At 36.0% G+C, this 22,177-nt stretch overlaps 1 protein-coding gene and 1 pseudogene across 6 annotated transcripts in view; both read left to right on the forward strand.

Moving 5' to 3' along the window:
• LOC113937823 (WD repeat containing planar cell polarity effector) overlaps positions 1-22,177 on the forward strand; it is a 435,562-nt gene that overhangs the window by 405,835 nt on the left and 7,550 nt on the right. For 5 of the 6 annotated variants that reach the window (XM_027622691.1, XM_027622688.1, XM_027622690.1 and 2 more), the window contains one exon: positions 17,506-17,534. The exons of the other annotated variant lie outside the window; for it this stretch is intronic. In XM_027622691.1, the coding sequence (XP_027478492.1) occupies positions 17,506-17,534 (29 nt within the window). The remainder of the gene's footprint in view (positions 1-17,505; positions 17,535-22,177) is intronic. 6 annotated transcript variants of the gene reach the window in all.
• Positions 7,442-8,202, forward strand: LOC113937828 (annotated as a pseudogene).

Raw genomic sequence — 22,177 nt, forward strand, 5'->3', positions numbered from 1 at the left:
AATCAGTCTGAATCTATGAGGCCAACCAAGATATTCTCCTTTGGGTCACTGACAAGTTTTGGCAAACCCTCAACTACTCACAGCCACCAAGAATAAAGTAGGCTGCTTGGACAGGCACAAAGGTTTGAGAGGTTGAAAGGTGAAGATCATTCCTATATGAGGCTGCTCCTTCAATACAGGGAGAAATAGCTGTTTTATCTAATGCATAGAAACTAACACATAGAGTCAAGGAAATGAAGAAAGAGAGGAATATGTTCCGAATGAAAGAACAAAATGAAACCTCAGAAAAAGATTTTAATGAAACAAGTGATTTGCCTGATTGAAAGTTCAAAATGACAGAAAGATGCTTACCAATCTTGGGAGAAAAATGCATGAACAAAGTTAAGAATTTTAACAAAGAGAAAATATAAGAAAGTGCCCAAGAGAAATCACAGAACTGATAAATATGATAACAGAACTGAAAAATACAATAGAGGAATTCAGCAGCCGATGATGAATAAGAAAGGATCAGCAAACTCAGACAGGTCAACAGAATTCATCTAATCAGAGCAACAAAAAGAAAAAAAAAAAAAGAGCAGAAAACTTAAGGGGCTTATAGGAGAACATCAAGTGGACCAACATTCATATTATACTGGCCCCAGAACGAGAAGAGACAGAAAGGGGTAGAAAACTTATTTGAAGAGATAAAAGCTAAAAACTTCCCTACTCTTGGAGAACCACTCCAATACACATTATAATTAAATTGTCTAAAGTTGAAGGAGAGAATTTTTTTGTTGTTGGTAATTGGTTCAGCCTCACATCTATGTAGTTTTTTTTTTTTTAATTCCAGTTGGTTAACATACAGTATTATATTGGTTTCAGGTGTAAAATATAGGGATTCAACAATTCTGTACACTACTCAGTGTTCATCAAGATAAGTGTCCTATTAATCCCCTTCACCTTTTTCACCCATCCCCCCCACCAACTTCCCCTCCGGTAATGATCAGTTTGTTCTCTATACTTAAAAGTCTGGTTTTTGGTTTGTCTTTTTTTTTTCTTTGTCCATTCATTTATTTCTTAAATCCCACATATGAGTGAAGTCATATAGTATTTGTCTTTCTCTGACTTATTTCACTTAGCATTATACCCTCTACATCCATACATGTTGTTGTAAATTACAAGATTTCATTCTTTTTATGCCTAATATTCTATTACACAAAGACACACACACTACATCTTCTCTACCCACTCATCATTTGATGGACACATGGGCTGCTTCCATAATTTGGCTATTGTAAATAATGCTGCAATAAACATAGGGGTACATCTACCATCTTGAATTAGTATTTTTTCTTTTTTGGGTAAATACCCAGTAGTGGAATTACTGGATCATATGGTAGTTTTGTTTTTAATTTTTTGAGGAAACGCCATCTGTTTTCCACAATGGCTGCACTAGTTTTCCTTCCCACCAACAGGGCATAAGGGTTCCTTTTTCTGCACATCCTCACCAACACTGTTGTTTCTTTTATTTTTGATTTTAGCCATTCTGACAGAAGAGGTGATATCTCATTGTGGTTTTGATTTGCATTTCCCTTAAGATGAGTGATATTAAGCATCTTTTCATGTCTATTGGCCATCTGGATGTCTTCTTTGGAGAAATGTCTGTTCATGTCTTCTACCCATTTTTTAACTGGGTTTTTTTGGTGTTGAATTGTATCAGTTCTTTATGTATTTTGGATATTAACCCTTTTTCAGATATGTCATTTGCAAGTATCCTCTCCTATTCAGTAGGTTGTCTTTTGCTGTGCAGAAACTTATTTTGATGTAGTCCAAATAGTTTATTTTTGCTTTTGTTTCCCTTGTCTCAGGAGACATGCCTAGAAAGATGTTGCTATGGCCAAAGTTAGATATTTTACAGCCTGTGCTCTCTTTCTAGGACTTTTATGGTTTCAGGTTTCCCATTCTGAGTTTATTTTTGTGTATGGTGTAAGAAAGTGGTCCAGTTCCACTCTTTTGCAGGTTGCTGTCCAGTTTTCCCAATACCATTTGTTGAAGAGACTGTCTTTTTCCCATTGCATGTCCTGCCCTTTGTCAAGGATTAACTGACCATAAAATTGTGTGTTTATTTTTGGGTTTTCTATTCTGTTCCACTGATCTACGTGTCTGTTTTTGTGCCAGTACCATACTGTTTTGATTCCTACAGCTTTGTAATATAACTTGAAATCTGGGATTGTGATATCTCCAGTTGTTTTTCTTTTTCTTTTTTCTGTAGGATTTTATTCACATATAATGTATTTGTTTCAGGGATACAGGTCTGTGATTCATCAGTCTTACACAATTCACAGCACTCACCATAACATATACCCTCCCCAGTGTCCATCACCCAGCCACCCAATCCCTCCCACCTCCCTCCACTCCAGCAACACTCAGTTTGTTTCCTGAGATTAAGAGCCTCTGTTTGTCTCCCTCTCTGATTTCATCTTGTTTCATTTTTCTCTCCCTTCCCCTATGATCTTGTCTTATTTCTCAAATTCCTCATATCAGTGAGATCATATAATTGTCTTTCTCTCATTGACTTATTTCACTTAGCATAATACCCTCTAGTTCCATCCACATCATTGCAAATGGCAAGATTTCATTTTTTTGATGGCTGCATAATATTCTATTGTATATATACACCCACATCTTCTTTATCCATTCATCTGTTGATGGATGTATAGGCTCCTTCCATAGTTTGACTATTGTAGACATTACTGCTATAAACATTGGGGTGCATGCACCCCTTTGGATCACTACATTTGTATCTTTGGGGTAAATACCCAGTAGTGCAATTGCTGGATTGTACAGTAGCTCTATTTTCAACTTTTTGAGGAACCTCAATACTGTTTTCTGGAGTGACTGCACCAGTTTGCATTCCCACCAACAGTAAGAGAGTTCCCTTTTCTCCACATCCTCACCAACATCTGTCCTTTCCTGACTTGTTAATTTTAGCCATTCTGACTGGGGTGAGGTGGTATCTCATTGTGGTGTTGATTTGTATTTCCCTGATGCCAAGTGATGTTGAGCATTTTTTCACATGTCTGTTGGCCATTTGGACATCTTCTTTGGAAAAATGTCTGTTCATGTCTTCTGCCCATTTCTTGATTGGATCATTTGTTCTCTGGTTGTTGAGTTTGATAAGTTCTTTATAGCTTTTGGATACCAGCCCTTTATCTGATATGTCATTTGCAAATGTCTTCTTCCATTCTGTCGGTTGTCTTTTGGTTTTGTTGACTGTTTCCCTTGCTGTGCAGTTTTTTCTTGATGAAGTCCCAATAGTTCATTTTTGCCCTTGCTTCCCTTGCATTTGGCAATGTTTCCGGGAAGAAGTTGCTGCGGCTAAGGTCAAAGAGGTTGCTGCCTGTATTTTCCTCTAGGATTTTGATGGATTCCTGTCTCATATTTAGGTCTTTCATCCATTTTGAGTTTATTTTTGTGTGTGGTGTAAGGAAATGGTCCAGTTTCATTCTTCTGCATGTGGCTGTCCAATTTTCCCAACACCATTTGTTGAAGAGACTGTCTTTTTTCCAGTGGACATTCTTCCCTGCTTTGTTGAAGATTAGTTGACCATAGAGTTGAGGGTCCATTTCTGGGCTCTCTATTCTGTTCCATTGATCTATGTGTCTGTTTTTGTGCCAGTACCATACTGTCTTGATGATGACAGCTTTGTAATAGAGCTTGAAGTCCGGAATTGTGATGCCGCCAGCTTTGCTTTTCTTTTTAAACATTCCTCTGGCTATTCGGGGTCTTTTCTGGTTCCATACAAATTTTAGGATTATTTGTTCCATTTCTTTGAAAAAAGTTGATGGTATTTTGATGGGGATTGCATTAAATGTGTACATTGCTCTAAGTACTAGAGAATGCTCTAGATATTTTCACAATATTCATTCTTCCAATCCATGAGCATGGAACGTTTTTCCATTTCTTTGTGTCTTCCTCAATTTCTTTCATGAGTATTCTATAGTTTTCTGAGTACAAATTCTTTGCCTCTTTGGTTAGATTTATTCCTAGGTATCTTATGGTTTTGGGTGCATTTGTAAATGGGATCAACTCCTTAATTTCTCTTTCTTCTGTCTTGGTGGTGGTGTATAGAAATGCAACTGATTTCTGTGCACTGATTTTATATCCTGCCACTTTACTGAATTCCTGTAGGAGTTCTAGCAGTTTTGGGGTGGAGTCTTTTGGGTTTTCCACATAAAGTATCACATCATCTGCAAAGAGTGAGAGTTTGACTTCTTCTTTGCTGATTCGGATGCTTTTTATTTCTTTTTGTTGTCTGATTTCTGAGGCTAGGACTTCTAGTACTATGCTGAACAGCAGTGCTGATAGTGGACATCCCTGCCATGTTCCTAACCTTAGGGGAAAAGCTCTCAGTTTTCCCCCATTGAGAATGATACTTGCTGCGGGTTTTTCATAGATGGCTTTTATGATATTGAGGTATGTACCCTCTACCCCTATACTCTGAAGAGTTTTAATCAAGAAAGGATGCTATATGCTGTACTTTGTCAAATGCTTTTTCTCCATCTATTGAGAGTATCATATGGTTCTTGTTCTTTCTTTTATTAATGTAGTGTATCACATTGATTAATTTGCAGATGTTGAACCAAGCTTGCAGCCCAGGAATAAATCCCACTTGGTTGTGGTGAATAATCCTTTTAATGTACTGTTGGATCCTATTGGCTGGTATTTTGGTGAGAATTTTTGCATCCATGTTCATCAGAGATATTGGTCTGTAATTCTTTTTGATGGGGTCTTTTGTTTTGGGATCAAGGTAATGCTGGCCTCATAAAATGAGTTTGGAAGTTTTCCTTCCATTTCTATTTTTTGGAACAGTTTCAGAAAAATAGGTATTAATTCTTGTTTTGGCTATTGAGGGCTTTTGTGGTTCCATACAAATTTTGGGATCATTTATTCTAGTTCTTTGAAAAGTGCTGTTGGTATATTGGTAGGGATTGTATTAAACCTGCAGATTGCCTTGGGTAGTATGGACATTTTAACACTATTTGTTCTTAGGACAAGGAGAGAATCTTAAAAGCAGTAAGAGAAAAACAGTTACACACAAGTGAAGGCCCATGACAATCAAAATTTTTGAGTGGAAACTTGGCAGGTCAGCAGGGAGTGGGCATAATATATTGAAAATACTGAAAGAAGGAAAGTGCCAACAAGAATACTCTACCTAGCACAGCTGTCCTTCAGATTTGGATGGGGTGGGGGGGTAGAATATGAGTTTTCCAGACAAGCAAAAGCTAAAGGAATTATTGCCCCTAGACCAGACTTACAAGAAATGTTAAAGGGACTTCCTTAAGCTGAAACATAGGGTACTATTAGTAATAGGAAAATATATGAAAGTATAAATCTCACTGGTCAAGGCAAATAAATAGTAAAATTCAGAGTAATCTTAAAGGTGGTTGGTTAATTATTTATAAATCTAGTATGAAGGTTAATAGACTAAAGTAGTAAAAATACAACTACAGTAATTTGTAAATGACTGAAAACTAAAAGATGTAAATTGTGATATCAAAACATAAAATGTGGGAGAGGGAGAAAAAAAAGGTTTAGAATGGATCTAAACTTAAGCTATCAATTTAAGATAGACTATTTTACATATGTGTGTGTTAAATAATATATATGTGTTGTTTATGTAAGCCTCATGGTTGTCACAAAGCAAAAGTCTATAGATATGCAAAAGATAAGAGGAATCTAAGCATATCACTATAGAATCACAGACCTGTACCTCTGAAACAAATAATACATGTTAAAAAAAAAAAAAAGAAGAAGACAGTAGGAAGGGAAAAATGAAGGGTGGGGGGGAATCAGAGGGAGAGATGAACCATGAGAGACTATGGACTCTGAGAAAGAAACTGAGGGTTCTAGCGGGGAGGGGGGTGGGGGGATGGGCTAGCTTGGTGATGGGTATTAAAGAGGGCACATATTGAATGGAACACTGGGTGTTATACACAAACAATGAATCATGGAACACTACATCAAAAACTAATGATGTAATGTATGGTCAATAATATAACATAATAAAATTAAAAGAAAAAGAAAGAAAATCATTGAATCACAAAGGAAGAGAGCAAGAAAAATGGAAAGGAACAATGAAATCTTAAAAACAGCCAGAAAACAATTAACAAAATGCCAATAAGTACAGACCCCTCAAAAACTGCTTTAAATGAAAATGAAATAAATTCTCCAATACAAAGACACACAGTGGTTGAATGGATAATAATACAAGATCCATCTATATGCTGTCTACAGGCGACTCACTTCAGATGTAAGGATGTGCAAAATGGAAGTAAAGGGTAGAAAAAATATACTACATGCAAATGAAAACCAAAAGAAAGCTGGGGTAGGTATATTTACAAAATATAGAGCTGACAAAATACACTTTAAGACAAAGACTATAATAGGAGACAAACAAGGTCATAAAATAATGATAAAAGAACAAATCAAACAAGAGGATAAAACATTTGTAAATATTTATCCACCTAAATACATAAAGAAACATTAATTGATATAAAGGGAGAAATAGACATCAATTAAAAAATAGTAGAGGACTTAAATTCCCCACTTTCATCAATTAGATCATCCAGACAGAAAATCTATTAAAAAAACATTGTACTTAAATAACATGTTAGACTAGATGGACTTAACACAAACATACAGAAGATTCTATCTAAGCAACAGCATACAGTCTTAAGTGCACATGGAACATACTCCAGGAAAAATCATATGTTAGGCCACAGAACAGTCATAAAATTTTGAGAGAACTGAATCATATCAAGCATTTTTTTCTGACCACAGTGGTTTCAAACTAAAAATCAGTTATAAGAAGAAAAGTGGTAAATTTATAAATATGTGAAGACTGAACAACATTCTGCTGAACAACCAAGTAGTCAGAGAAGAAACCAAAAGAAAAAGCAAAAAATATCTTGAGAAATCTGAAAATGGAAATACAACATACCAAAACTTATGGAACTCAGCACAAACAGCTCTAAGAGGGAAGGTCAGAATGATAAATGCCTTCATTAAGAAACAAGATCTCAAATAAACTTTTCACTTCAAGGAACTAGAAAAAGAGGAACAAACTAAACCCAAAGTCAGTAAAAAGAAAGAAATAGCAACAATCAGCAAAAACAAATGAAATGAAGACTAAAAAAAAAAAATAATAATAAAATCAGAAAAGAAAGAGACATTACAATGGTTATCCCAGAAACCTTTACAAAGGATAAGAGACTACTATGAACAATTAAAGTCCAACAGATTGGAAAATCTGAAGAAATGGACAAAGCCCTAGAAACATACAGCCCACCAAAGCGAATCATGAATATACAGAAAACCTTCAACAGACCAATAACAAGTAGATTGAATCTCTAATCAAAAATCTCTCCCACTTTTTTTTTTTGGCTCCCTGAGCAGTGCCATGGTGGCCGGCAAGAACAAGTGCCCTATGAAAGGCGGCAAAAAGGGAGCCAAGAAGAAAGTGGTTGATCCATTTTCTAAGAAAGATTGGTATGATGTGAAAGCACCAGCTATGTTCAATATAAGAAATATTGGAAAAACATTAGTCACAAGAACTCAAGGAACCAAAATCGCATCTGATGGCCTCAAGGGTCGGATTTTTGAAGTGAGCCTTGCTGATTTGCAGAATGATGAAGTTGCATTTAGAAAATTCAAGCTAATTACTGAGAATGTTCAGGGCAAAAACTGCCTGACTAATTTTCATGGCATGGATCTTACCCATGACAAAATGTGCTCCATGGTCAAAAAATGGCAGACCATGATTGAAGCTCATGTTGATGTCAAGACTACCAATGGTTATTTGCTTTGTCTATTTTGTGTTGGTTTTACTAAAAAACGCAATAATCAGATTCAGAAGACCTCTTATGCTCAGCACCAACAGGTCCGTCAAATTCGGAAAAAGATGAGGGAAATCATGACCTGAGAGGTGCAAACAAATGACGTGAAAGAAGTGGTCAATAATTGATTCCAGACAGCATCTGGAAAAGATACAGAAAAGGCTTGTCAGTCTATTATCCACTTCATGATGTCTTCATTAGAAAAGTAAAAATGCTGAAGAAGCCCAAGTTTGAATTGGGAAAGCTCATGGAGCTTCATGGTGAAGGTAGTAGTTCTGGAAAAGCTACTGGGGATGAGACCGAGTGCTAAAGTTGAACGAGCTGATGGATATGAGCCCACCAGTCCAAGAATCTGATTAAAAGTTAGACATTTAGGGTGCCTGGGTGGCTCAGTTGGTTAAGCGACTGCCTTCGGCTCGGGTCATGATCCTAGAGTCCCGGGATCGAGTCCCACATCAGGCTTCCTGCTCAGCAGGGAGTCTGCTTCTCCCTCTGACCCTCTTCCCTCTCGTGCTTTCTATCTCTCATTCTCTCTCTCTCTCAGATAAATAAATAAAATCTTTTTAAAAAAAGCCAGACATTTAATGGTGACAAATACAAAAATCATATTTGTGAAAAAAAAAAAAAATCTCTCCCAGAAGAAAAGTTCAAGAGCAGATGACTTCACTGGTGAATTCTACCAACATTTAAATAAGAATACCAATTCTTTTGAAACTCTTTCAAAAAAGAGCAGAGAACATTTTCAAACTCATCTCATGAAGCCAGCATTACCCTGATACCAAAAGTAGACAATGACATCATACAAAAGAAAACTACAGAGGTCAGTATCTCTGACAAATACAGATGCAAAAAACCTCAACAAAATATTTGAAAACTAAATTCAACAATAACACTAAAAGGATCATTCACCATGATCAAGTGCAATTTATTCCAGGGATGCAAGGGATGGTTCAACATTTGTAAATTAATCATTGTGATCACCACATTTACAAAATGAAAACATACGATTATCTCAATATATACAGGAAAAGCATCTGACAAAATTCAACATCCACTTATGATTTTAAAAAAAAATCTCAAAAAGTGGTTACAGAGGGAACATACCTCAACATAATAAAGGCCATAAATGACAAGCCCACAGCTAACATTATCCTGAATGGTGAAAGCTGAAAGCTTTTTCCTCTGAGATCAGGAACAAGACAAGAATTTGAGATGAACCAGGAGAGATGATGGACTCTGAAAAACAAACTGAGGGTTCTAGAGGGGAGGAGGGTAGGGGGATGGGTTAGCCTGGTGATGGGTATTAAAGAGGGCACATTCTGCATGGAGCACTGGGTGTTATGAACAAACAATGAATCATGGAACAGTACACCAAAACAAATGATGTAATATATGGTGATTAACATAACAATAAAAAATTAAAAAAAAAAGAATGCCCCTTCTTGTCATTTTATTCAGTGCAGAATTGGAAGTCATAGCCAGAGCACTTAGGCAAGAAAAATAAATAAATAAAACATATCCAAATTGAAAAGGAAGAACTAAAACTGTCACTATGTGCAGATGACAGGATATAGAAAACCTAGACTCCACCCAAAAGCTGTTAGAATAAACAAGTTCATTAAAGTTGTAGGATACAAAATCCGTATACAAAAATCTGTTGTGTTTTTATACACTAATGTTGAACTACGAGAAAAAGAAATAAAACAATCTGATTTACAACTGCATCAAAAAGTATAAAATACCTAGGAATAAATTTAACCAAGGAAGTGAAAGACATGCACACTGAAAACCATAAGGCATTGATGAAAGATTGAAGGTGACACAAATAAACTGAAAGATAAACCATGATCAGTTTGGAAGTATATTGTTAATATGTCCATACTACTCAAAGGAATCTACAATTTAATGCAATCCCTTTCAAAATTATAAAGGCATTTTTCACAGAAAAAGAATAAACAATCCTAAAATTTGTATGGAAGTACAAAAGACCCCAAATAGCCAAAACAGTCTTAAAAAAGAACCAAGCTGGAGGTATCACACTTCCTGATTTCAAACTGTATTACGAAGCTATAGTAATCAAAACAGTATGATATTGGCATAAAAAACAGACACATAGATCAATGGAAAATAATAGAGAGCCCAGAATTAAACCTAGGCATATATGGTCAATTAATTTACAACACTGGGTACAAAAACATACAAAGGGGAAAAGACAGTCTCTTCAATAAATGGTGCTGGAAAAACTGTCACAGCTACATATAAAAGAATGAAACTAGACCACTATCTTATATGCACAAAATAACCTAAAATGGACTGAAGACCTGAACATAAAACCTGACACTAAAACACCTTAAGAAAAAACAGGCAGTGATGGGGCCCCTGGGTGGCACAGTCATTAAGCGTCTGCCTTCGGCTCAGGTCAGGATCCCACAGTCCTGGGATCAAGCCCCGCATTGGGCTCTCTGCTCAGCAGGAACCCTGCTTCTCCCTCTTCCACTCCCCCTCCTTGTGTTCCCTCTCTCACTGTCTGTTAAATAAATAAATGAAATCTTATTAAAAAAAAGAAAAAGAAAATACAAGCAAGGAGAGCCGTGACATATATCTTGGAGACAATTTTTTGAATCTGACACTAAAAGCAAAGGCAACAAAGACAAAAATAAGTAAGTGTGACTACATCAAACTAAAAAGCTTCTGCACAGCAAGGGAAACCATCATCAAAATGAAAAGACAATCTCCTGAATGGGAGAAAATATTTACAAATCATGTATCTAATAAGAGGTTAATATCAAAAATATATAAAGAACTCAACAACTCAATAGCAAACAACCCAATTAAAAAATGGACACAAGATCTAAGTAGACATTTTTCTAAAGATAACATACCGATATCCAACAGGTATATGAAAAGGTACTCAACAAAAGTAATCATTAAAGAAATGCAAATCAAAACCTCAGTGAGACATCATCTCACACCTGTGAGAATGGTTATTAGCAAAAAGACAAGAAACAATAAGGGTTGGCAAGGATGTGGAGGAAAGGGAACCCTGTGCACTGTTGGTATGAATGTACACTACAGAAAACAAGATGGAAATTCTTCAAAAAATTAAAAATAGAACTACTGTTTGAACTAGCAATTTGACTTCTGTGTATCTGTCCAAAGCAAACAAAAACACTAACTTGAAAAGATATTTGCGCTCCCATGTTAACTGCAGCATTATTCACAACAGCCAATACATGGAAACAACCTAAGTGTCCATCAATGGTTGAAAAAATAAAATGTGGTATAAATACACAAGGGAATATTATTCAGCCATAAAAATCAAGGAAAACCTGTCATTTGTGACAACATGGATGGACCCTGAGGTCATTATACAAAGTGAAATAAGTCGGACAGAGAAAGACAGACACCATATGATCTCACTCATGTGGAATCTTAAAAAACAAAAAACCCAAAAACCTAAACTCCTATAGACAAAAAAGACATTAGTGTTTTCCAGAGGTGGGGTGGTGGGAGAAGTGGGTGAAGGTGATCAAAAGGTAGAAACTTCCATTAAGTGATGCATGGGTGGCTCAGTTGGTTAAGCATCTGCCTTCAGCTCAGGTCATGATCCCAGGGTCCTGGGATGAAGTCCTGCATCGGGGTCCTTGCTCAGTGGGGAGCCTGCTTCTCCCTCTGCCTACTGCTCCCCCTGCTTGTTCACTCTCTTACTTCTCTCTCTCACTCTCTGACAAATAAATAAAATCTTTAAAATAAAAAAAGAAACTTCCATTTATAAAATAAATAAGTCATAAGGATATAGTGCACAGCATGATGACTACAGTCAATGATACTGTATTGTATTTCTGAAAGGTGTTAAGAGAATGCACATTAAAAGTTCTCACCACAAGAAATAATTGTAACTGGTATTAGATGTTAACTAGACATACTGTGGTGATCATTTCACAATATATCATATCATTTTGTTGTACACCTAAAACTAATATAATGTTATATACCAATTATATCATCTTTTTAAATGTATTAAAATTTTAATAAAAATATCCAAATTTTTGTTAAATATACATAAAATTATCCTGTCAAACTGTCATAAAAGTTTATAATTGTTTCTACTAATTTTTTTCTATCACAAATAATAAACAGTTAACAGGCCAATAATATTTTGCAGATCAGTTATTAGTCTTCATCCCATACTTCGAGTAATACTGGTCTAAGAATAATGCCCCATTAACCTTAGGGAGGAAGCTCATATAATAAATCTGTGATGAAATAACAGAAACATTGGATGTGTTCAAGTCAGAAAGACCTAATGGATATGCACTGTAAGGGATTTAAAACAATGGCTAATGATCACAAGTGTTTGTTTTAAAAAGCATCACAGAAGTCAGATTAACACTGCAATTTTCTTGACCAGGTATGGAAAGAAATTACTCAATAATTTAGCATCTTTCCTATAAAACTCATGAGACGAGGATACAACAAGCAAGGCTTTTCTGTTTCGAAAGCAATTCTCATCCTATCAATTTAGTTTATTTCTATCACAGTCTACATGGTTAAGTTATAGATATAATCTTCATACCCCAATTTTAAAGGGCTCATGATTTTGTGTCCTGTATTCCAAAACAAACTAGAAAGTGTGTGTGTGTGTAGAAAGCATCTTTCCTTCCTTTCTTTCCTTCCTTTTCTTCCTTCCTTTTCTTCCTTTCTTCCTTTCCCTCCTTCCTTCCTTTCCTTTCTTTCCTCTTTCCTTTTTTCCTTCTTTCATCTTAAACACCTCTCTACCACTATCAGGGGATGATCTCAATAAGAATGTCAACAGTAAAGCAAACAATCATTGAGCATTTACAATGTGCCAGGCACTCTGCTGAGTATTTTAGGTGCTATGCTAAAGTTAGTTATCCTCCATTTAAAGAATAACTATCACTCAGGTTTTTTTTATTTTTTTTTAAATTTTTATTTACTTATTTGACAGAGAGAGAGAGAGGGAAAGAGAGACAGTGAGAGCAGGGGGAGTGGGAGAGGGAGAAGCAGACTTCCCACTGAGCAGGGAGCCCAAAGTGGGGCTTGATCCCAGGACCCCGGGATCATGACCTGAGCGGAAGGCAGACGCTTAATGACTGAGCCACCCAGGTGCCCTCACTCAGTTTTTTTATTTAAGTAGAAATAAATTTTAAAATAACATAAAAAAGGGAAAATTGATATAAATGAATGCAAGGGTTAAAAAATATAAGTAATATTACATAGTTTGAAAAAAGCTATCTAGACTAGAGATGCACAAAGTACAGCCCATACGTCACTTGTTTTTTTAGAGCCCACAACTAGAATGGTTTTTACATTTTAAATGGTTTGGAAAAAGTCGAAAGGACTTTCGAAAAAGTAAGAATTTTGTGACATATGAAAATTATACGAAATTCAATTTCAATGTCTGCCAATAAAGTTTTATTGGAGCAGAGCCATGCTTATTCTTTTCCATATTATTTATGGCTATTTTCATGCTACAATGACAGAACTGATTAGCGCATTACCTGGCTGTTTGGCACACCGCCAATTGTAGTGACATGGTTATAGGTGCACAGCATTGCAAGTGCCACACATATTGCTACACCACAACTTTTAATTTTTATTACCAGTGCATACCCATCTTATCAAAATAAGGAAAGAAAATTGGACTTACAATATCACACTTTTGAGGCACAGTCCAATATGCAGCAGTATTACCAAACAAAGGGCTCATCGTAGTATCCCCTGCCCACAGGCAAGCAACAGTGAGAAAAAGTAGAAAATTTACAAAGAAGTGTCTCATCATAGGAGAATTTCTTCACTAACAGAAAATAAACATGAAGTATGACCAAAGTAAGTTTCTGAGTGGCTCATTTGTTAACCAAGCAAGGAAAGCCATTCACTGATGGTGAGTTAATTAAACCATGTTTGACTGTAGAAGATGAAGAAATGTGTCCAGAGAAAACAAACTTAAGACTTTTGGCCACTGGGCAAGTACACTTGCTTAAAAGTTGAGGACACTGGGAGCAACATTAATAGTTTATTTAAAAACAAGACAAAAAAAGGAAGATGATTTAAAGTGGTTTTCTGTGGTCAACAGATGTACACTGTTCAACTTTTTTTTTTTGAGTCAATGCCAAGTTTGAAGTAACTGGAGAATTAGCCTCTATGAATAGTCTGTGTAAAACAACTTCAGGCAAGAATATTTTCAAAGTTGAGAAAACTCTAATTCATTTCAACCTAAAGTGGAATCTGCTAAGATGTGCATAATCAACTGATTATGATAAATATGTGGAGAGGAAAAAAGACAAATTTATGAAGCTTATAAAAAGGTGTTTAAAAGGGCACCTGGGTGGCTCAGTTATTAAGCTGCTGCCTTGGACTCAGGTCATGATCCCAGGGTCCTGGGATTGAGCCCCACGTAAGGCTCCCTGCTCCTTGGGGAGCCTGCTTCTCCCTCTCCCTCTGCCTGCCGCTCCCCCAGCTTGAGTTTGCTCTCTCCGTCAAATAAATAAATAAAATCTTTATTTTTAAAGGTGTTTAAAAAAGTTAAGGTGTTTAAATCTATTATTTAAAATAAAATTTAAAAATTTTAGATGTTTAAATATATTACTCAACCAACAGTTACTTTGCAGAAAATATGTAAATACGTCATATGTTACTGAACCGAAAATGTCAAAGGTGAACTTCATTCACTCCTGTGAGTTTCACCACTTTCAGTTTTGTGAATTTTTGTCAGAAATAGAAGCTGAATATCCTGACTTGCCCTTCTATCCACAAGTTCAAAAACTTAGCAGTGGTAAAAGCAGTGGCTTTTTTTTTTTTTTAGCTCTATGCTGAGACTGAAATTTTTCTGAATGAGAACCACCACTGAACTGGCCACTATTATCAAATTGAATGGCTTTTTGAAATCATCTTTTGTTTCAAATTTGATGTTTCTTGATGAACTGAACCTAAAATTACAAGGCAAAACTAACTATATGTGAAATTTTTACTGAAGTAAAGCTATTAATGTTGTTTGAATTATAAAGTAATGTCAAGTTGAGTTGTCAAGAATTAAAAAAAGAAATGACATCTGTATTCCCATATAAATCTGAAGTAGATCTGTTTTCTGATCTCAAACTAAGTCCTAGTAAGGGTAACAAAGTCCCAATTTTAGCACTTTGAGTCCCAAATCCTGGGAAACCACTCAGTCCCAGAATATCAGAACTGGCCCCCCTAATTCCAGCAGCATTTTTCGGACCTAAATACAAATGCATAGTAAATTTCCCTATTTCAAAATCCATCAACTGTGCAATTGAGGAGCTTCCCAGAACCAGCAATGATTAATCTGCAATGTAATAACACGCTAAAAGGCCAACATCAAGAGAAGAATCTAACAGAATTCTATAAAATATGATGCTGCTCACAGACTGGTATCAGTATTTGGTAGTACCTACCCGTTTGAAAGGGCATTTTCAAAGGTGAAATACACAAAATATATACCAAGATCAGCATTAACAGAACATTTGCAGTTGAGTTTGATAAGAGAAAACACTAACTTTGAACCCCAATTAAATTAAATGCTATCCCCACATTCCCATTAGATGTGTATCACACAAAATACTCAATTATAATTTAAATTTTATCAATAAAAACTTAATAGAACTTTTCTCTCTTGATATATAAGTACTTACCTAATATCTTCAGTTTTGCCTCTTGGCCTGCAAAGCCTAAAATATTTACTGTCTGGTCCTTTCTTTACCTAATGGGGCCCCTCATCGTGACTAAGACAAATATAGTTAAGAGATGGGGACTGTTACAGTTGACAAGAAACTAAATGAAGCAGTAACCACTGGCTTTTATGAGAAAAATAAACAGCAGTGGTATATATTTAAAAGACTGTAACATACCAGAGTCAGAAGCAATCACTTCATTACACCAATCCCCTTAGATGTCCTTCTAGAATCTAGATCTTAGATCTTAACCCTTCTGTCATGAAAGTTAATTTCCTTTACATGAAAAAATTGGCATGGATTCAAGGAAGATTGATAATGACTAATATGGTGAAACTCGATGTCTACTTTTAATAGCTTTGAAAAGTTGTTTAGCTTGAAAAATATCAAGATTACAGACATAACAATTTCTATTTAACACTATACAAAGTACCCTGGGCTGTTTTTAAAGTCTAAGGAAGATTAAAAAACATAAATTCAAGCAGGGTAGGGTTTGTTTTTTGTCTTTAGTTTTATTTGGTCATAAGAATAATTTATTGACTACTGGGAAGAGAGAATGTTAAACAAGTTTCTGAGAGAGACTTAACTTTTACATTCCTAGAGATCTTCAAGAGAATAACTATCTTACTGTAGGATTTATTCTTTTATCTACCTAAAGACAAGGGCCATCTACTATCTTAAAAATTCAGATGTCCTATGAAAACATTATAATCCAGATCTCACAGCATGATTCCATATCATATTAGAAGTGTTATGCAATTTTTGAACTATATAGCTAAAAAAAATCCCAGTCTATACAAAAATATCCCAAAATAGCAAGTAATTTTGAGTTAATGACAGACAAGTAACATGTATTTTTATAGAAACACAGTCGTCATCAAGGCATTTCTTGGTGCTAAGACTACAGGGAGGAATATGATAAGATGCTGCGGATAAGCTTTAGAAAACAATCTACTTGGGAAGGCAGACTAAATAAATAAAGGAAGTAAATAATAAGTTAACATAAGCATAGTGCCAAATGAGTGGTATATGCGTGCAAGCACTAAGTGCTATAAGAGAAACACATAACTGGTACTTATAAATACCCACAAATTATACACAATTACTTGTTTCAAGGATGAGAATATGTAAATTAATGTCTACCTAATATCTATCAATAATGAGAAATTAGACTGTAGCCCTATCACATAGCTTTTCTCTCAGCCTAATGGCCTATAAATTTAAGCAAAGATGTCTCTTTTAAAAGCATCATTTGAGGGGCGCCTGGGTGGCTCAGTCGTTAAGTGTCTGCCTTCAGCTCAGGTCATGATCCCAGGGTCCTGGGTTCAAGCCCCACATCGGGCTCCCTGCTCAGCGGGGAGCCTGCTTCTCCCTCTCCCACTCCCCCTGCTTGTGTTCCCTCTCTCGCTGTGTCTCTCTCTGTCAAATAAATAAAATGTTTAAAAAAATAAAAGCGTCATTTGATATACTAAACCAGAGCCAGCAGGTAATTTGTTGCTATGAGAGCAAATAACCCACAATCAAATACAGTATTCTTTCCCATTGAGAAGAAAAAAAAAAAGGCCTTATAAAAGTTCTCAGCACAATTCTGTAGGTAACCACCACTTATCAACTAAAATTGGCACTTAGATGAAACTTACTTGCCATGCAAGTTTTAAGGTATCATTTTAAGAACAGAAGGAGCAATGTAGGCATAGTCTACTCATTTGGCTTCAGTGAAGATATCAGCCCTAAAGGTTATGTATGAGAATCATCGGTACTTTCATACTTTTTGAGTTTTGGCTATTGCTGTCTCTTCAGTTTTCAGTATTTCAACTTGTTTAAATTAGGATTATTTTAAGTATTTCTCTTTCTACTAAGGCTATATGAAAAGGTTCTGTTAAGATAATTAATGTTGTGATATTTTATTTTTAAAGGAGAAATGAGAGAAGACTGCATAGAACAGGTAAAACACTTCCTCTTAACCTTTATTATTATACAATTAAACTCCAAGAGAAAAGCACAGTATATGTGATTATTGTGAACTCAGAAAAGGATGCCTACTGGTATACATTAACTGGAAAACATTTTTCTAAATAACTATTCAGCTTTTCAGTATTCCAAGGTTATAATACTATTTTTGAAAAATAAAATTGTACATAATGGAATGTACAAATGAAATTATGTATGTGGAATTTGCTTCATTATAATCCAGTAGGGAGAAAGAAGGAGGGATATACATGAATTTAAGTTACCATGAGTTGATAATTGATGAAGATGGGTAATGGGTAAAATAGCAGTTTACATATACCATTTTCTCTGCTATGTTTGAAACTATCCAAAATTAAAAGTTTATTTTTTATTTAAATTTTACTTAGTTAACATACAGTGCAATACTGGTTTCTGGAGTAGAATTCAGTGATTAATCACTTACATACAACACCCAGTGCTCACCACAAGTGTCCTCTTTAATACCCATCACCCATCTGGCCCATTCCCCGCCCCCCCCCCGCCCTTTTACCAACCCTCAGTTTGTTCTCTATCGTCAAGAGTTTCTCATGGCTTGTTTCCCCCCTTCCCTTATGTTCATCTGTTTTCTGCCTTAAATTTCACATGAATGAGATCATATGGTATTTGTCTTTGACTTATTTCACTTAGCATAATACACTTTAGCTCCATCCACATAGTTGCAAATGCTAAGATTTCACCAAAATTAAAAGTTTAAAGATAAAAGGTTTATAAAAGTGACGAGGCCATCCAATTCATTTTTATTTTTATGTATAATTTTTATAAGTAATGCATGTGAGGACCCTCTCCATATCCTGCCATAAACATATCTAAGTTCATTTTGAGGAAGTATCCATGCCCTATTACACCAATTTCAAAAAGGTTATGTGTCAGAGAAGATCTCATAATTTTATTAAAAAGTCACAGTGGATTACTGATTCATTATGAAACTCTGCTTGGCTCACAGCCTTACAATAGGGATTGGACTGGATTGGGGCCATAGGCCATAGTTTTCTGATCCCTGGTTTAAAGTAATGAGTTGGTGGCCCAGCAACCTCCATATACCCAATAAAAGAAAGAGGGAAATTAAAATCTAAGAACTCATGGATTTTTAGGTGCTTGATGTGTCTCAATCCCCTGTAGTCATTATCAGTTTTGATGTGCCAATTTCTCCCTGTTGGCTCCTTTGTCCTTTGATATGGACCAATTCATCTTTGGCAGCTGCTTTACTTTTATGCAAGATGTCCCAGACTCATATATTCCCTGCTTTAAATGTGGAACCTACTATTTCTCCATTTCTACTATTTTCTCTAGGGTTTTTAACTTTTAGACTTTTTCAGTGAATACAAATAAAACTTTTTTCTTTTAATAAATATGTAACAGATATTTCCAATTTAAAATTAAGATAAAAGTTTTATTTCATTTCCTTGTGCTTTGTCTTGTAGCTCTTTACATCTTAATATCTTAAAGATATTAAAATTTTTTTACTTTTAACTAAACATCACTTAACTGAAACTACTTCCACTTAGTCACCAATGACCTCCAAATTGCCAAACCAATTATTGCTATTTAACTCATCAGAACTTTCTATACTAACACTACTGACTACACTCTTCATTTTGAAACATTCAGTTTCCATTACACCACACTCAATTAGTTCTTCTACCTTGCTATTTCATTTCTGTCTCCTTCTCTGGCTTTTTACTTGCCTTTAGCCTTTTCTTCTTTTTTTTTTGTTTTTTTTTTAATTTTATTTTATTATGTCATGTTAATCACCATACATTACATCATTAGTTTTTTTTTTTAAGATTTTATTTATTTATTTGACAGAGTGAGAGAGCACAAGCACAGGGAACAGTAGAGGGAGAGGGAGAAGCAGGCTTCCCGCCGAGCGGGGAGCCCAATGCGGGGCTCAATCCCAGGACCCTGGGATCTTGACCTGAGCTGAAGGCAGATGCTTAACCATCTGAGCCACCCAGGCACCTTACATCATTAGTTTTTGATGTCGTGTTCCATGATTCATTGTTTGTGTATAACACCCAGTGCTCCATGCAGAACATGCCCTCTTTAATACCCATCACCAGGCTAACCCATCCCCCCACCTTCCCTCCCCTCTAAAACCCTCAGTTTGTTTCTCAGAGTCCATAGTCTCTCATGATTCATCTCCCCCTCCGATTTCCACCCCCTTCATTTTTCTTTAACAATTCTATACTATTATCCCTTGACATTTTTATCAACTCTCAGGAATCAGTAGCAGAGAGTCATAATTGCTGTATCCAGCCCAGACTCCATCCCAAGTTTCAGACTGATATATCTTGTTCCTGCAGAGCCACTGCCAGACTGTTAGTTGTCCCCTCTGTGAAGTTCCATAGCATCCTGTGCTTCTCCTACCACCATAAATGTCACTTTTTATTATACCTTCTGGTTTAATTCTCTCTCCCACTATACTGTAAGGTTCTTAAAGGCAATATTTGTGTCCCTTTTGCCCACCATCTTATTAGCAGCAGGTATGGAATTCTGTAGTAGTATTTGTCAAATACCATTAAATACAAATGAATGAATAAATATCGCTTTGAGGAGATAATATCTGTTAAAAGAAAAATTTCTACAGACAATTTACTGACCTAGTAAGCTTTTATTCAGATGATTCATGAATCAGGCAGCATCCAATCTGGTAGATAGAAAGGAAGTCCAGGGGCACCTGGGTGGCTCAGTTGGTCAAGCATCTGCCTTCGGCTCAGGTCCTGATCTCAGGGTCCTGGGATTGAGTCCCATATTGGGCTCCCTGCTTCTCCCTCTGCTCTTTCTCTCTGTGTCTCTCTGAATAAATAAATATTTAAAAAAAGAAAGGAAGTCCAAAAAACTGTACAAGGCAAGAGATTGCTTTAAATTAATTTATTTCAGAGAGAGAGAGAGTGAGCATGAGTAGGGGGAGGGGCAGAGGGAGAGAATCTTCAAACAGACTCTCCTATGAGTGCTGAGCCTGACTCAGGGCTCAATCCCAGGACCCATGAGATCACAACCTGAGCTGAAACCCAGTCGAACATTCAACTGACTGAGCCACCTAGGTGCCCCAAGGCAAGAGATATTTACAGCGTAAAGTAAGCAGGAACAAGGAAGTTATTCTGGGCATTTGCTAATTGGTTAAAGTAGGGTTACTTTCCTTATATGAAGCAAAGGGAAGTTTTGGAGCAGGGTTAGGTAACTTGTGTAAGTAGGCAAGCACTAACTAGTTGACCTAGGCCTTCCTTTTCTGGGAAGGCCACGCACAGAAACTTAGTTAGGTTCTGCTTTGCTGATGTGGGGTGTAGCATGAATGATTTCATCTATGGTTATTTTAACAGTATCTGAAACATAACATATCCAAAACCAAACTTACTGTTTTACCCTCCAGACCCAAACGTGCTCCTTCTCTTACATGGTATTTGTCACCCTTGATTCCCTATAACCTACTCACAACTAATAAAACGAATCTATTCTATTAATTATTGCTCTATTGATTATTGCTCCTACATATTTCTAGAATCTAGCCCTGCTATAATTCAGGTTTTAATCATCTGCATCTGGAATACGACTTCCTAATTAATATCCTCATCTTTAGTCTAGCCCCACCACTGCCACCACTACCTCAAATCTCGCCTCCACAAAGCTGTGAGAGTGATCTACCTATCATTCCCCTGCCTAAAATGCCATAGGATAAAGTCTAAGCTTTTTATTATGGTATATAAAACTCTCTGTTACCTAATATGCCTTTCTCCCCAATTTCATCTCCTGCTACTCACCACCTAAGACTGTCTGAGTCATTTCACTATCATATAATCCTAATACCAGTTATAGCACTTTGGCATACTGTAGGTGTCAATAATTGTTGACTGTACCAAACTAGACCTATGTAGACTTAAGTACCTTATCATTAACACTATTTTTTCCAACTTTTTATTATGCAAAATTTCAAATATACAAAAAAGTTGTAAGAATTGTACAGTAAATATCCACATAACCATTACCTAGATTTTACAATTGTTTTATAGTAATTGCTTTATCATATATCTATCAACAAATCCTTCTATCAATCCATTTTATATTCTGAGTAGCAGACATCCATACACTTCACCCCTTTAAACCACTTTAGCATGCATAGCATTAACTACAGTTTAATATTTGTTTACAATATTCCACTCCCTCCCAAATATACATACAATGAAACACACAGATCTTAAGTGTTCCATTATATTAGTGTGTCTGTGTGTTATACATAACAATATGGGGTGCCTGGGTGGCTTATTCGGTTAAACAGCCAACTCTTGATTTTGGCTCAGGTCATCTCAGGGTGGTGAGATCAAGCCCCGCATCAGGCTCTGTGCTCAGCAGGGAGTCTGCTTGAGTTTCTCTCCCTCTCCTTTTGCCCCTCCCCCTGCTTGTGTGCTCTAAAATAAATAAATAAATCTTTTTTAAAAACATAACATATACTGCACCCATATTATTATAAATTATCTATCTATCTCCATCAATCCCCAGAGAACTTTTACCCAAACACTTTTATTAAAGTTCATATTCTGCTCAGACCTAAAGCTATTTTCTGGTTAAAGTAAGGAGTGGCAC

Source organism: Zalophus californianus, chromosome 8, assembly GCF_009762305.2.
Source record: "Zalophus californianus isolate mZalCal1 chromosome 8, mZalCal1.pri.v2, whole genome shotgun sequence".
NCBI classification, from domain to species: domain Eukaryota; kingdom Metazoa; phylum Chordata; class Mammalia; order Carnivora; family Otariidae; genus Zalophus; species Zalophus californianus.